Source organism: Pelodiscus sinensis, chromosome 8, assembly GCF_049634645.1.
Source record: "Pelodiscus sinensis isolate JC-2024 chromosome 8, ASM4963464v1, whole genome shotgun sequence".
Lineage (NCBI taxonomy): Eukaryota > Metazoa > Chordata > Testudines > Trionychidae > Pelodiscus > Pelodiscus sinensis.
In genome coordinates, this window is record NC_134718.1 from 23,725,054 (window position 1) to 23,741,833 (window position 16,780).

Sequence of the window (16,780 nt, forward strand, 5' to 3'; positions counted from 1 at the left end):
AAACTATGTAGCACTTTAAAGACTAACAAGATGGCTTAATAGGTGATGAGCTTTCATGGGCCAGACCCACTTCCTTAGATCATATTCTGAAAGAGAAATGGCATGACCATATATACCAAAGGAATACAAAAAAAAAGTGAACACATTATTAAACTGACAAATCGGATTTAGAACAGAAGGTGGGGTGAGGGAGAGGGAATAGCTAATCAGGAGTGATAAGTCAATGAATGGCTAGTCAGAGGTGATAAGTGGGGAAGCTGTCTTTAAAATGTGTAAGGTAATTAGCATCTTTGTTAAGGCCCATTGGTAAAGTATCAAATTTAAGCATGAATGAAAGTTCTGAAGTTTCTCTCTGTAATCTGGTGTTAAAGTCTCTTTGAAGTAAGATTCATGTAGTAAGGTTGTTAAGACTATGTCCAGGTAGGTTGAAATGTAAACTGACAGGTTTTTCCTTATGAAGATGTCTAATGTCTGATTTGTAGGCATTAATTCTTTGGCGAAGTATCTGAGAAGTCTGTCCAATATACATAACAGAAGAACACTGTTGGCACATGATGGCATAAATTATATTTCTGGATGAACAGGAATATGTGTCCTTGATCGTATAATTGACATGGTTAGGTCCAGCGATGGTGTCACCAGAGTAAATATGTGGTCAAAGTTGGCAACGGGGTTTTGATAGCAGTTGGGCAGACTCAATATAAAGGAAAAGGTGGTTGACTTGTCCTCACTGCCAAAAAAGGGTGTATTTTTACTGCAGGATAACTAATGTGCCTTAGCTACACTGCTGTAAATCCTAGTGGCAAAAAGAAGGCACCCGGACTTTTACCCCAAGTTAACTAGGTGATGTCAACCACAGGCAGAGGTGCAATGTTTACCTTGCCTGCCTACCTTGTGGTAAAAACTACAAGAGCATAGTCCTGCTGTTTAAAATAAAATCTGTTTTGCTGTGATGACATCACCTTAGTGTGAGAACCTGCAGAGGGTTCGGCATGGAAGGCTAAGCAAGGAGCAATCTGAAGGAGAAGGAGATTGAATTTAGAAATGGTAGAGTGGAAGAAGAGACCAATGGTTTCTTTGATATATTAATATCTTGGGTGACATCTAGACTACGAGCCTCTTTCGAAAGAGGGTTTTTCGAAAGAATTTTTCAGAAAAGCCTCTTTTGAAAGGGAGCGTCTAGACTGCAACCACTTCTTTTGAAAAAGCAAGCCACTTTTTCGAAAGAGAACACCCAGGCAGGTGTTCCTCCTTGTAAAATGAGGTTTATCGTGGTCAAAAAACCATCGTGTTCTTTCAATTTAATTTCGAAAGAACTCGGTGACAGTCTAGATGCAGGTGAAGTTTTTTTGAAAAAAGGCCATTTTTTCAGGGAAAAAATTCCCTGTAGTCTAGACACACCCTTAATGAGATTCTCTCATTGACTCATACTATCCCACTGCACTTGAATTTGAAGCTCTTTTCCTTTTTAAAATTGTTGGCTACATTTTCAATGGCTTGTTTATTAGCCATTTTTCACTAATGCGAAATTCAGATTTTTCCAAATGGATGTAAGCGTACCTGCAAAAAATCCATACATCTTTTATGTCCACAGAATCAGCATGTACAGGTACTGTGCTGTGCAGTTGGCTGCTGCCACTAGGGGATGCTAGATCTGGTAAAGCCCAGCTTGCCTGTAGAAGGCACGGCTGGTAGGGAGAGGGAGGGAGTTAAGAAGGCTCCTGTCACTTGCTGTTTCCAGCATGTCCTGCGGGAAGGAGAGAGTGGTGTGCAAGAAACTCAATACAAGCCTGGGTCTGAAGATTGGTCTGTTGCTCCATCTGGATCTCTGGGGGGGCATGGATTGGCTGTACGAGAGAAGGGGGCAGGTGTCTGGGCTCTGGGGGGAAGGTACGATTATCTGGGCAAAAGGGCTTTGGGAGCAAGGTGGTGCAGTTATCTAGGCTGGGGGGTGCAGGTATCTGGCTCAGGAGGAACCATATGGCTGGGTTCGACGGGGAAGCTATTTGGGCATATTGGCTCAGGGGTCATGACTGGGTTCTGGGGAGGGAGGAGTTGTGGCTATTTGGCCTCCCAGGTGAGCTCTGGAGGGGTAAGAGAGCAGAGAAACAGGAACTGAGTTGTCATAGGAGTTTCTTTACTCCTGGGGAGGGGATATATCTGTACTCTTACAGGCATACTTGCTGACGGCAATTTTGAAATAAATTATTTAAATTGTGTAGTGTTATTTTGAAAAAATCTGCAGAATTTGCACAAATTTTAAATTTTGGTGCATAATTTTAATGGTTTGGCTTCGCCCCCAGGAGTAACAGTTGAACCCCAAGTTGTGTGCTATGGCAGGTTTGTCAAAATGCACCCACACTGCCCGCTTTTACCCCAAATATAATGTGTTTTTTTTCATTGCAAAGGTATTTTTGGTCACAGGCAATACTAATGGTGTAATGGGATTGCCTACAAACACTCCTACGTAAATTAGACATTTGTGCTGCGGTTTTCAAAAATTATTTATGTTTATTTAACTGTCAAGTCACACATTCTCCATCTGGAATCAGCAGGGTACAGAAAACTGAGTCTCTATTTCTGCCCATTTATCAGCGTTACTTGGAATTATACCCAAGAATATCCTGTGTAATCCCTCCCTTCCATTCCTGTGAGATGTGCATCAACCATTACTTCTGAACTCCAGGTCTCCTGATGCCCCTATGGCTGTTATACTCATTGGTCCTTAGCTGTAGCTCCAAAACACAGAGCCCCTCTCGGGCAAGGTGCAAAGATGAGTCTGACTCACTTTTGCACTACTTTTGTTCTGCCCTGTCTAGTGGCATAAATTAGAGCTACTATAATGTTCTCATGTCAGTTAAGTGATCAACAACATCAGCAAGGTGTCCACAATTAAACCAGAAAGGACAGTGTGAGCTGCACAGTGCATGGGGCAGCTCAGGGAGAAAATATTCTCTTTGGGGTAAAATCCCTGTCGGAAACATCCCTTGGGGCAGGGCAGCTCTGCCCTATTCCTAGCTTTGGCTAAATGCCACATTTACCCAGTTTTTAAGGAACGAGAGGAGTATGAAATAATACTCGTAAATGAGCAAAGTCAAAGTTACTTAGCTTCTGGTTACTTGGTGGTGTCTCTTCGGGCATTCATAGTATATATTGTAAAGCTTCAGAATATAGCAACAGGGTAACCGGGCAAACTATATTCACATTTAATTCTCCCAATAAATGAATATCATCCCATTCAGGTGCAGAACATTAAACAAAATATTGAATTTATAATATTCACAATATGAACAGAATGTGAAATATTTCCAGCAGACAAACAACTCTAAGGGCAGTTTGCGCTTCACACTCTAGAGCAGTGGCCTATTGTTTGAAAGTTTGCACAATGATTCTATTAAGAATATTTTTGTATTGATATGAAGCTTTACACCAGCAGTGTTGGCTTTCTCAGCTGATAATGGTATTTATCTTACATAGGTGCACAGCTGATATGAAAAAAAGTCAGTTGTAACAAACATCCTTTCAAGGAGGGGTAAATGGAGTGCTGAATAGTAAACTCCTTGTTGGCGACTGCAAGGTACAGTCTTTCCTTCCTGAAAGTTATTTGTATAAAATTTTGTGCATGTAATACTGGCATGAGTTTGGCAATGTCTTGTTTATTGTGGAATTTAATGTAATCAGGAACAAATCTAATACTCATGCTTACGTGGTTTCCGTGCAAGAGTTATAAACATTTTCTTTTGAGACAGTTCTTGTGTAATGTACAGTCTGGGAAGACTTAAAAACACATTAAGGGGAAAATCCTCAACACAGGTAGCAAAGCAGATTAGAGGAACAGGGGTTGAAAGGAGAACTCCCAGAGCAATTAGAGTTTCTCCATAAAAGGGCATGTCTACAATAGGAAAATATTTTGAAATTAATAACTCCTGAAATAACTATTTTGAAATAGCATGCCTGCACTATAGGGAAGCCTTGAAATTAGTCCGAGGCAGGCTCCCTTAATGTGGACCCGTTACCTCGACTTACAGCCCCAGGAAGCACCGGGGAGTAATTACTCTGAATGACTCTGGGAAGGAGATATTTTAAAATAACAGCAGTGGAGCATCCATACTACCAAAATAACCACTGTGAAATAAGCATTATTCCTTGTGGAAAGCAGGATTTATTATTTCGAAATAAACGGACTTGGTAGTGTGGACGCTCTGCTTGCTATTTCAAAATAACTCCCTAGTGTAGACCAGGACAAAGTTACTAGCTGGCTTACCCAGTATTGCCTGGGTCCTTCATGGCAGGGAGCTGATGGTGTGAGGGTACAGGAGTCAGGGCAGGGCCTTGGGGATGTGGAGGCAGGAGTACAGGAGGTTGGAGATGGAGGAGGGGGTGCAAAAGTGAGCATTGGAGAGCCAGGAGGGGCTTAGCGTAAAAGGTCCAATCTGATATAGGCCTTTTCTCTCCCCCCAGGCCCTCCCTGGCTGCCAGGGGCCTTTTTTTCACTCTGCTCCCTCTAGTGCTATGGCTAAGGGCCTGGAGGAAGTGGGAAAGGGCTTGGGCAAGGGGGCTATTTACTCATTGTGCTGGCAGGCAAGATGGCAGAGCCCCAGCCCTGCTGGCCACTCCTTTGGTGGTATGGCTACCCCTGGGGATACTCTGCAGGATAGTTCTCCACTGTGGGCTTGCTGACCATAGTGGCCACTCTCATATTGCATCCCTCTGAATAGCAGCCCCTTCCTTCACATGTTATGGAAAACAGTCCTCTTCCCAAGGCTTCCGGTTGTCCTGGCACAACCAACCCCTGACCTTGCTGTAAGTTAGAAGAAAAGGAAGCTGCATACCATTTTAAAAAATGGAAGTAAAATCCTAGTAAGGAAAATAGAAAGGAGTATAAACATTGTCAAATTAAGTGTAAAAATAGAGAAAAACCAAAAAGGAGTTTAAAGAACAGCTAGCCAAAACCTCAATAAGTAATAGCAAAATGTTTTAAAGTACATCAGAAGTAGGAAGCTGGCTAAACAACCAGTGGGGCCCTTGGATGATCGGGATACTAAAGGAGCACTCAAAGATGATAAAGTCATTGCAGAGAAGCTAAATGAATTTTTTGCATCAGTCTTCACAGCTGAGGATATTGGGGAGATTCCCAAACCTAAGCCGTTCTTTTTAGGTGACAAATCTGAGGAATTTTCCCAGACTGAGGAGTCATCGGAGGAGGTTTTGGAACAAATTGATAAACTTAACAGTAACAAGTCACTGGAACCAGATGGCATTCACCCAAGAGTTCTGAAAGAACTCAAACGTAAAATTGCAGAACTATTAACTGTGGTTTGTAACCTATCCTTTAAATCCGCTTCCATACCTAATGACTGGAAGATAGCTAATGTCATGCCAATATTTAAAAAGGGCTTTAGAGGTGATCCTGGCAATTACAGACCTGGTAGTTACTAAGACTAACTTAGTACCGGGCAAATTAGTTAAAATTATAGTAAAGAATAAAATTGTCAGACACATAGATTAACATAATTTGTTGAGGGAAAGCCAACATGGTTTCTGTAAAGGGAAATCATGCCTTACTAATCTTCTAGAGTTCTTTGAAGGGGTCAACAAACGTGGACAAGGAGGATACAGTGGATACAGTGTACTTAGATTTCCAGAAAGCCTTTGACAAGGTCTCTCACCAAAGGCTCTTAAGTAAAAAAAGTTGTCAAAGGATAAGAGGACAGTTGGATTAATTTAGCTACAACTACTCAATAGAGAGAACTTGGAGTCACTGTGAATAGTTCTCTGAAAACATCCACTCAGTGTACAGCAGCAGTGAAAAAAGCAAATAGAATGTTAGGAATCATTTAAAAAGGGATAGGGAATAAGACAGACAATAACATCATGACTGGTGTGGAAAGGTGAATAAGGAAAAGTTATTTACATATTTCCACAATATAAGAACTAGGAGTCACCAAATGAAATTAATAGGCAGCAGATTTAAAACAAACAATAGGAAGTTTTTCTTCACTCAGTGCACAGTCAACCTGTGGAACTCCTTGCCAGAAGATGTTGTGAAGACTAGGAATTTAACAAGGTTCAAAAAAGAGCTAGATAGATTCATGGAGGATAGGCCCATCAATGGCTGTTATCCAGGATGGGTAGGAATGGTGTCCCTAACCTCCATTTGTCTGGAAATGGATGATAGGAGCGTGATCGCGTGATGATTAACTGTTATGTTCCCTTCCTCTGGGGCATCTGACATTGGCAACTGTAAGCAGACAGGATGCTAAGCGAGATGGACCTTTGGTCTGACCCAGTATGGCCGTTCTTGTGCTAAAATTTGGTGGCCCTAACTCTTAATGCTTAGGAGGAGTTCAACAAATGGACTCGCAGGCAGCCAGACATACTCTAAAATATATACAGGCAGTCCCTGGGTTACATGGATCCGACTTACATTGGATCCCTACTTACAAACGGGGTGAGGCAACCCCGCACTAGCTGCTTCCCCTCAGCAGACCAGGGAGATGCAAAGCTAGCGGCGCGCCCCCCAGCAGACCAGGGAGACGCAAAGCTAGCGCCCCCCACAGCAGACTAGGGAGACGCGGGGCGGCTTTTCTCAGCAGACACTTCAGCTTGAGAATAAAGGACTGAGGGAAGTGAGGTGTGGGAGAATAAGACTGAGCTCTGGAGAAATGTTTGGCTAGAGTTTCCCCTACAATATGTACCAGTTCCGACTTACATACAAATTCAACTTAAGAACAAACCTACAGTCCCTAACTTGTACGTAACCTGGGGACTGCCTGTACTCAGACTATAATTCATTGGTTATATTAGTCTACGTGGCTCCTTTTATTCCCTTGTCTTGTAAGGTCTCCTAGAATTCTGCTAGTCCTAAGATGCTTACACTCTTTACGCAGTAGAACCATGCCAGTCCCATTGCCATAGGAGCCTTGGGGCTTGAGGAGTTCTGTGTTTCTTTTCCCAGCAAGACACAACTTACAAGTTTTAAGTTCTTTGGTGGGGAAGGTTAATCTTTTAGCTCAAGCTTTCATTTGTGTCAATCAGGAGTAGATTTTCTATATTCCTGAGTAATGTCTTTACACCAATATAGGTCTGTAGCATAGACCAGCCCCCAGAGTATGCAGTTGAATCCCTGACCATCTTGCCTAATGGCCATTGATGGACCCTATTCTCTATGAACTCACCTAATTCTTTTTTGAACCCAGCTATATTTTTAGCCTTCACAACATCCCCTGGCAATGAGTTCCATAGGTTTGACCGCATTGTGTGAAGAAATGCTTTCTTTTGGTTGTTTCATTGGGTCATTTTTGTCTCTTGTGTTATGAGGCGGAGGAAATAATACTTTTTCTCCACACCATTCATGACTTTATAGACCTCCATCATGCCCCTCTTTTCCAAGCTGAGTAGTCCCAGTCATTTTAATTTCCTCTCCTGTGGAAGCTGTTCCTTTCCCCTAATCATTTTTGTTTCCCTTCTCTATACCTTTTTCAATTCTGATATATCTTTGTTTTATGGGGTGACCAGAACTGCACACTGCATTCAAGATGTGGGTATACGCTGGATTAATATACTGGCATGACATTTTCTGTCTTATCCTCTATCCCTTTTTTAATGGCTTTGAATATTCTGTGAACTTTTCTGACTGCTGCTGCACATTGAGCAGACATTAACAGGAAACTACCCACAACAACTCCAAAATCTCTTTCGTAAGTGATAATAGTTCATTTAGACCACATCATTTTGTATGTATATTTGGGGTTATGCTTTCCAATGTGCATTTCTTTGCATTTATCACCATTGAATTTTTTCTGCCATTTTGTGGCCCATTCACCTTGTTTTGTGAGATCTCTTTGTAACTTCGCAGTCTGCTTCGGACTTAACCATTGTTCACAATCATTCGAGCCATGTGTGATAGTCTTCTCCTAGATTGAAAGTGTCTAGTTGTTGACTATGGCATTTGCAGTTGAAATGGTAACAGAATAGTTAATCTTGCCTAGGTTAGAGCCCCAAAATTCTGCAGTTCCATTGATCACTTGTTCAAATATGACAAAGGAAAAAAATCATCGAGATACAGACTGACCGTTTGCATGAGATACATACCAGCATGCAGATAAGACAAATCCTTTCTTAGGTGTATCTGATTAATTTAATCTGTGTTTTTACCAGAATTATTACCACCACCACCCCATCCCTATCCTTGTTCTACTGTATCTAATTTAAATTATAATCTTTGGGGCAAAGGCTGTAATTTATCAATCATCTCTAAACTGACATGCATACCTGCACTACTGAATAAACAATAACACATTTCTACCCTCAAAGAGGGAAAATCCTCCTATCTGAACTGTTAGGCAGACCTTAGCTCAGCTGTTCTGCTCTCCCTACTGTTCAAGGTTGCAATCTTCTCCAGAGCACAGCATTAAATCAAGAATCACCAGGCAGTTCTAAGAGGAGATGTTTGCCCTTTGATTGCTTTCCAAAGAAAAGTCCAAAGTTCCTTTCTCTGGCACATACACATTGTGGATTGTTCCACCAAATTTTCCCAAACCTTCTTGACCCCTCCCCCAGTAGCAGGTGAATTTATACTAATGATTGGGGGGACCCATTGAGAATAACATTTTCCCTATTTAGCAATTGAGTGAACAAAATCAAAATAACCTCTGCACTGCATTACAAGGAGCATTGTGTTCATTTAGTCGGAAATATGGAACTTGGGATGTTTGTACTATGCCACGGAATGTTAGCTGATTGCACGTTGGTTTAGAGCAGTAATGCAACCTAGCAGCATTGCTTTGCTACCTCACCTGAGGCCCAATATTGATTTCAGTGGGAGTCAAGGTCCAAGGTATGAGGCTTCTTGTAAGAGTCTCTGCTGCTAAACCAGGGTTGATAGTGGAGTGAGCCTGCCTTAGCATTTGTCACAACCAATGAGTCTTTGAATTAGCAAAGTGCGAAACAGTGTATCTACTCCAATTCTGTTACTACTTGCAGTTACACAAATGTATGCCAGTTCCTTTGTTCTGTAACATCAGCTACAGCTATTTGGAAAAACAAAAAACATTCACACAAACATAAAGATCATTTCATCAACGTTTTGTGATTTAGTACTAAGGCATTTGCAACAGGCATGGTGACTGTTTACCTGGTTTTGTTGATGATTTAGCTGGGATTGGTCCTGTTTTGAGTAGGACAAGATGGCCTCCTGAGTTTCTTCCAACCCTAATTTTCTATGATTCTATGACTAGGTACAAAAAAAAAAATCCCCACTTGATTTTGATCGGGAGGGGCCCAAACTTCATCCTGGCATTTTAATTAAGATTTCAACAAAATGTATTGCCAGAAATCTGTGTTCTGAAACATTTCTAGCAGCTCCAATGGCAAGAGGTTGTTTCAATTAGCAGCAAAACATTAAAAAAAACCCAAAGTGTAGTAAAATAAATCTTCTGAGGCCAAAAGCCGTAGTTGGTATAAAGGGCTGTAGTTCTACCATATTCAATGGATATTTGCCATTTTACCTCAACAGAGGGCCTGGCCCTAAGCACTTCCTCTCTTCCTAACCGACTGCAGTTCTCCATGTATAATACAGATACAGGGTCTGATTTCCCACTGAAGTCAATGGTTACCGCTGATATTTACCCAGAGCTTTAGATAGGGTTATATGAAGACATGGTCATGAACTAATTCTGAGGAGGGTTTTTTGTTTTGTTTTTTTATGTTTTTAATCTCTGCTCAGGCAAAATCTCCATTGAATTCAGTGAGTTTTGGTTGAATAAAAGAACTTCAGGATTTAATCAATCAGAATATTCTACATTTAGGATTGAAAAAGTACATGTTTTGCATCAGTGAAAAACATTTTGATATGAAAGACCTTATGTTATTCCTCTGCTTTGTGTTAACTATCAGGAATGAACCTTTGGATTTATTAATTCCTAATTTTTCATCTATTTTACGTTATTACGATATAATCTGTCTGTATGGTGCATTGTCAATAAAATCGAATATTGGAAAGAGTACTGATCATCTAGTGCAAATGGAAAGCATAGTAAATGATTTAGAGAATGTGTCAAATATTAAAGCTATCTAATATCTTCTAAAGTAGATTGATACCCATAAATCTAAGATAAATGACCTGTAGAATTACTTAAGAAGAAATAATACTCATTTAATCAGGCTTCCAAAAAAAGAGGGGCAAGGTTGGAGAGAAACTCATAAAGAATTATTAAATACCTTCGAATTTGATACTTTGCTAGTCACAGAGAGAGCAAAAGTCTCTCCAAGCCCAGACCCTGATAAGCAGTTTTAAGGCAGCCCACCTGAACCCATTATTGTGAAAGGACTAAATTACAAACACTGGAGAAAATCTCTGATTGCCCAGCTCTACTGATTTTACAGCTCTTTTCCAGATTATACGTGGTACTAGGTGCATTTATTTGGTTGAGTCCAGGGGTGGGATGTCAGCTTGATTTTTGGCTTTTTGACTGTAAATATTTTGCTCATTGTTGGAGTGGTAGCATACTTTAGTGTCCTCCATTGATCATTCATGAAAGGAAGAGGGGCTAATTTTATATTGAAAGGAATACCTGTATGAAAATTAGTTGAAAATTGTAAGGGTGTTCTCTGCACTTTTAGACCCACAACCCTTGTGCTTTGCTTGTCAAATCCATTTTAGAGTTTGAGTAATGTAGATGACAGGAAAATCTGGCCATTTTTTTCACTGCTAAGTAAAGACCTGACTAGTTAATTGCTTCCCACTCAAAATTTCCACTGATTTCAAAAACAATGAGTGCAGTGGCACCTTAAAGACAAACAGATGTATTAGGGCATTAGGGCATATGCTTTCGGGAGATGCAGCTCACTTCCTCAGATGCTGATGGGCTTGTTGTTTGTAAGACTGAGACAGTAAATATTTATAAATATCAAAATTGCTGTTTTAAGAGATCCAGGTTGGACCTCCCTAGTCCAGCAACCACAGGACCTGATCAGCCCTGGACAAAGAAGTTTGCTGGACCAGGGGAAGTTGGGAGGGAACTGGTCACCCCTGCGGGTCTGCTGGCCTGCAAACTCCACTGGCTGGCTCCACTTCCAGCTACTGAGGCTCTCTGGTCCAACAACATCTGTGATTCTTTCTGTAATAAGTGCAGGTCAAACTCCACTCTGAATCATGTGGATTTGTAGTAACTATTGACCTTTGTATATTCAGTCATCATTTATATAGTGGTACTTCTCATCTGACCCTGTGTGTGTAACATTTAAATACTTTTGTGTTTAATAATATATATTTGAGTTCTTCCCTCTTTCTGTGAAAATTTGGAAATGTTATGGAATAGAAAAATAAAACTCCAGTATTAAGCACGGCTGATCCAATCAGAACCTTTTGACAGTACAAAAAGAACCAAATGATAACATGGTTGTGGCCAGCCCATGTTATAACAGTTTACTTTAGTGTTAACAAGAAAAAAAAACCATGATTCTGGTCACATCATGTTTGTATAACATGGTTCTTCGTGTAGTGTAGATGGGGCACCAGTGTTACAAATTGACAGACTGTAATTTTTTTTTAATGAAATGATATAATGTTAGTCAACAAAGGTCTACTGGCTAAATTCTGCTCTCAGTTAAACAGGCGTAAATCCACAGACTCTCCACTGAAAACCCAATGTGACTTTAAATGTGGCCATTTATGTTACAGGTTAAAGTGTTACTTCATGTTTTTCTGAGCCCCCTCGCTCCTGATAAGCAATTCTTTCTCACCCGCTCCTCCTGCTTGTTGTTACTCTCAGATGCTATGATTTGTAGAGTGGCCCATATTCTTGCCTCCCTCAACTCAATTAGATAGCTGACTACTCATTTTTCCTGTATGTTGTTTGCCTTAAGCACTTTACCAGTTGCCCATGAACTGTCATGCAGAAAAAATGTCACATATACTTCAAATTTCCTGGAGCTCAGGACAGCAGCCCTCTCCCGATACAATGAGGTTTGAGAGACAGATCCTGGTTGGAAAATTCGGAGCTGCTGAATTTTCATTTCAATGTATATAGTTTTAAAAAAGTAGTATTAACAGAAATGATTAAATTAGACTGGAAGAGAAAGATGCCTGGAAACCTCCGGCAGGTATTGCTGGAGGAGAGGGGAGAGGAAGTGATGCTCTTGCTAACTGGAGGTCCAATTCTGTGAGCTTCTGTTTGCTCTAACTCAGCAGAAGTGAAAATCACTTAGCATCCTCCATGGGGTGCTCAACAGTTTGCCTGATTGAGTCACTGACAGCCAGTTGAACAATATATATAGTGCAAGTTATCAACTGTGGTAAATTGCCATCGCTCCACAAATGGTACATGACAATTTCTGTACCAACTGGGAATCTGCCCCCATGCCAATGCTTCTCCCCATGTTTGTCAATCCCTGAAACTAAGTGTGAGTGTGAGCCCACTCCACTCCCCCATTCTTCCTTTACACACACATTCCCCCAGGTAGAATTACATTTATATCCTGCTAATCCAAGAGCATGCATGTCAGATTCTCGTCTAGGAATAAGCTATACTTTCTTATTCATGCCCTTCTGCTTGAATCCCAAGCTATCAATGCCCTTAAAAGAAAAAAGAAGTTTGACTTTAGGGGAAAAAAGGCTATTCAAATGATTTATGATTTATAGCAAGAAGGGACCTTTCCTTCTTTCAACTAGCAAAAAAGAGAAGTTTGATCTTTCTCAAAATCATTTATTTGAGATCCTTCTAAATTTCTTTCTAGTGGGATAACTTTCTTACAAAGCATCACTATTCAGCAGAATAATGACTATTATATAACTGAAGCACAGTACAATAACCATCGGGCTAATAAATGGTCTTCTGGCTCTATAGAAAATTTAACAAATCATAAAAGCATGTATTGGAGTGAGGCAAGGCACAAATGACAAAGCAAGTTCAATGCTACTTTTGGAAATGAGTTGTGGTCAGAAATACTGTCTGACCAAACCCATCTCTTTGAATATAAGGGGTAAATTTATTCACCTTAATTTTCAGCCTGGATTTTATGTTGATTCTGCAGCACGGAATAAAGTCAACTCCAGCAGAGCTGCTGCTGCAGCTGTTCCAGATGTAAATGCAAAAAGGGACATTCAAAAGGATCGGTTCACTTGAATGCATTATTTTGAAATGATGCAGATTATATTCAGCTATGATGTGGTACTTCTTTATTATGTGTTTGTAAGGGAATAGAAAGATGCTATGCTATTAAGTGGCTTATTAACATTTCTAATCACAGCTCTTTGACTTAGAAAATAATTGTTCTATTGCGAGCTGAGAAGGTGCCTATAAACAACTGGCAAAGAGATACACTGCTTCATGTTCCCCATGGAGAAAAGATCAAATTCAATTGATTAATCAAAGATGACATTATTTGATGGAAAGGAACCTTTTCGAACTTTATTAAAAACACGGAATAAACCATGAGCAATCAAAGTTCATAATCTGAAGTTCTGGTATGTTCACAAAAATACTTCAGCGTAAACCTTCAACATAACACAATGCCAGAGATGAACTGTATGTGATCATTTTTTTTCAGTATTTCACATAATCTTGATCTGAAACATTCAATCTTGATTGGGACCGTAGACCAGTGACTTTATTGGTGTTGCTCTGGATTGCCTTGGAATGAGTGATGTTAAAATCAAACCCATGGATTTTTTGGTTGGTTATGTTTTTATCAATAATTTAATAACTGTGCTTTCTGGCTTTTGTAGTCTTTTCTATGCCCTTTTTGAATCTGGGTAATCTAGCCATGTCCTGTTTACAAACATACTCAATCCACTCTTAACCAGAACAGAGAAGAGAGGGGCTGAGAAACGGAACAGTTAAAGATGGAAGGAAATGAGGAAAGGATGTTAGTAGGGAGGAAAGGAGAGCTAGTGAGGTAAGGTGACACCCTCTTCTCAGCAATGAGGGTCAAAAGAGCTAGAGAAGAACTTTATTTAATGAGAACTTCAAAGACCCAATTTCCAGAACATAGTTTTCACATCCACAGTAAGTGCCCATGCAGATGACCATGTAAGTGCAGTGGGTGTAATTCGTGAATGTAAGTGCAGTGGGTGTAATTCGTGAATACATGTCTAAATGCAGCTGCTGAGATTGTGATAAACAGGATTGGCAGAATTTGATTTTTAAAATAATGTTGTTGACAAATATTCATATTTATGTTCAAGAATTTTTAAACTATCAATTTAACTTTTCACAGGGGCAAAAATTCCAGAAATGATTTAATGAGGTATATAGTGCAGTTCAAAATGTTAGTTTTATAAACACCAAAACATAGAATTGTCTCCATCACATGTTAAAAGAGACAAAATTAATGTCCTTAATACAAATTCTCAGCTCTCAAGCAGACTCTTCTTTCTTGGCTTATCTGTACATTTTGATTACTGTTCATGGAAATATTTTGTGTTGGTTAGTGTGTGTGCAGTGGAATCAAGATTAACCTATAAAAATCAAATACTCCCAAGCCTAGAAGTGTAACAATTGTCTGCAATGCTTGTCTGAAAATCAGGACCTCAATTAAATCTTTTGCAGCAAAGAATATTCTTGCTGTTTGTTGGTTGCAGAAGCAGATCTGGAGGGCAGGGGTGGAGGTGATGCGTTGCTAAAGCAGCACCTTTCCATCTCTTATGGTTAGAGCAGGAAGAAAGAAGAAACAGTTGAAGATTGGCTCTCCCATCCACTCCACAAAGGAGAAGGTGGAGGCTTACTGCGGTTTCCTTGCTTCACAGAGGGAGACAGGAAAAAGGAAAGAGCTCCTGTAGGACTTTTCACTCCCTACCCAAGTGGGGAGAAGAGAAGAAAAACCAGCTACTGTTGGCTTCTTTGTCCTCTAGTTACTCCATCAGTGTGGTATCCAACCATTCCCGGCAACATTGGGCACATGGGGATGTGTGAAGCGAGAGAACAGTCACTTTTCTCTGCTGCTTTGTTCTCTGACTGATTCTCATCCACGGTTGGTAGCAGCTTTATCCCTGATACATCATCCACTCTGTGTGGTCCCAAAGAAGGTTTTTCCTCCTTAGTACTGCGCATTGGAGAGGAAGAGACATGAAGAGTAGCTGTAGACAGGAGGAGCCGTGGGAACAAACAGATCTGCTGCTGCCAGCCCCCTTCCTCCCCCCATTGCTCAGCTGGGAAGCGGGGAGCAGAGGATATACTCTCTATGATCCCTGGAGACAATTACTTTTGGGGGGTCACTAACCCTGAGGTAAATGAGGGGTTGGGAGTGGGAGAAATCAGAAGTAGCTTATGGATGAGGGTGAAGTAGGAGCTAAAGCCTCTCTTTACAATGTCAGGTCAGCTCTGTCCTTGGGGATGGGTGCTCTGCTGTCCTGTCTACCTATAGCGTATGGAGAAAAGAGGACAGATTTTGAGACAGCGCTTTGGCTCACCTCAGGGAAAACAGGGCAACCTGGCTACTGGAAACAAATTCTTGAGAGCTTGAAATCTTTCATCTGTATTTGGGATAAAGTGAATGAAAAGGATCAAATGTAAAAAGGGAGAGGGTCAAAATAAAAGCAAGTCTCTTAAAGTTTGCATTTTGCTTTAAACACTTACATTCTTAGTCCCCCAGAAGCCAAGAGAAGTCTCTGCTTAAGTTCTTTGCTGAATCAAGGCCACAGAGAGCAGCATGGTGCCTGGGCCCCACAGAGGTATATGGATGAAGTAATGATGTCAACAACTCTCTTAATATCCTGTGGGCCTAGAAATCATCTTAGCAGATAAGTGAGAGACCCCCGACTAAGCTCTGGGATTGTACAAGGTATTACCATGTTCCAGCAGCACCAACAATATTCTAAGCGCTGTCTACACACACAAAGCCACAGGCCCGGTCCTGGAGAGCTCACATGGTGAATATAGACATTCATGTGTGCCGATGCCCTGGGGTAAATGTCACACTCTGGGAATATGCACAAAGCTTTCTCTGCCCTCCCAATAGAAAAGCCCCAGTTTTAGTTTCTCTTCATCCTTGCAGTGCACATAGCAAAAGAATGGCTTAGCACTTCCCAGATTTCCATTAATATTTTAAACGCTCTTTTGATACTTTTAGCTCCTCAGTTTAACTGCTGGGGTACCCAGGAGAGACTATTTCATATGTCACTGCTTTGTGTGAGGTGATGAGACTAGCCCTTGTGTGGGTTGGGGCTCTACTATTATCTACCCTTAAATAAAAGATGAGAGAAGCTGCTCTAGTTCATGTTTTTGTAACACTGTAGAATTCCATGATGCCTATCATTTAGGATTTAGCAAACTCTATCCCCTCAGTCTCATTTTCCCCCTCAGTCTCTCATTCCTCCTTTTTCTCCACCTTCTTTCTTCTGCTTAGTCCCTTTCCTCCTTCCCCATACCCAAGTTCAATGGCTTTTTCTCATTTTCTTTCCTAGGTATAGTGTTTGGGAGGACAGAGAAGGCCGGCCTGGTGGGTATTTCTGGAGCTTGATGTTTGCTCCAGAGCACTGGGCTCACATGAGGGTCTATGTGCCATGCAGCCCCCATATAAACCGCTAAAGGCAAAAGAAGACTATCCTGCCTGCAGTTAATCCAGTAAGTGAATGTTTCCTCATTAAGGCCAAATTTTGGTATTAGCTTACTCACAGTGAGTGGCTCATAGTTCCATGGACATTAATGAGAGTACTTCAGGGCTGAGGTATTACCTAATATCCATATGGATATCAGACTCTGACCTTAAGAAACGATGTAGAGGCTATGTATAGCCTTTAAAATGTAACTTAACACCATATAATTCCAATCTGTGTTTC

At 40.8% G+C, this 16,780-nt stretch overlaps 1 protein-coding gene across 2 annotated transcripts in view; it reads left to right on the forward strand.

The window, feature by feature from the left end:
* LOC106733079 (ciliary-associated calcium-binding coiled-coil protein 1) overlaps window positions 1-16,552 on the forward strand; it is a 145,510-nt gene extending 128,958 nt beyond the window's left edge. The window contains exons 8-9 of one of the 2 annotated variants that reach the window (XR_012905583.1): window positions 3,478-3,577; window positions 16,406-16,552. Coding sequence is in view for 1 of the 2 variants with exons in the window: in XM_075934881.1 (XP_075790996.1) it covers window positions 3,478-3,489 (12 nt within the window). In the remaining variant the exon portion in view is untranslated. Of the gene's footprint in view, window positions 1-3,477; window positions 3,587-16,405 lie in introns of those variants that run through there. The other variant, XM_075934881.1, reaches the window with a different exon arrangement.
* The last annotated feature ends 228 nt before the right edge of the window (window positions 16,553-16,780 follow it).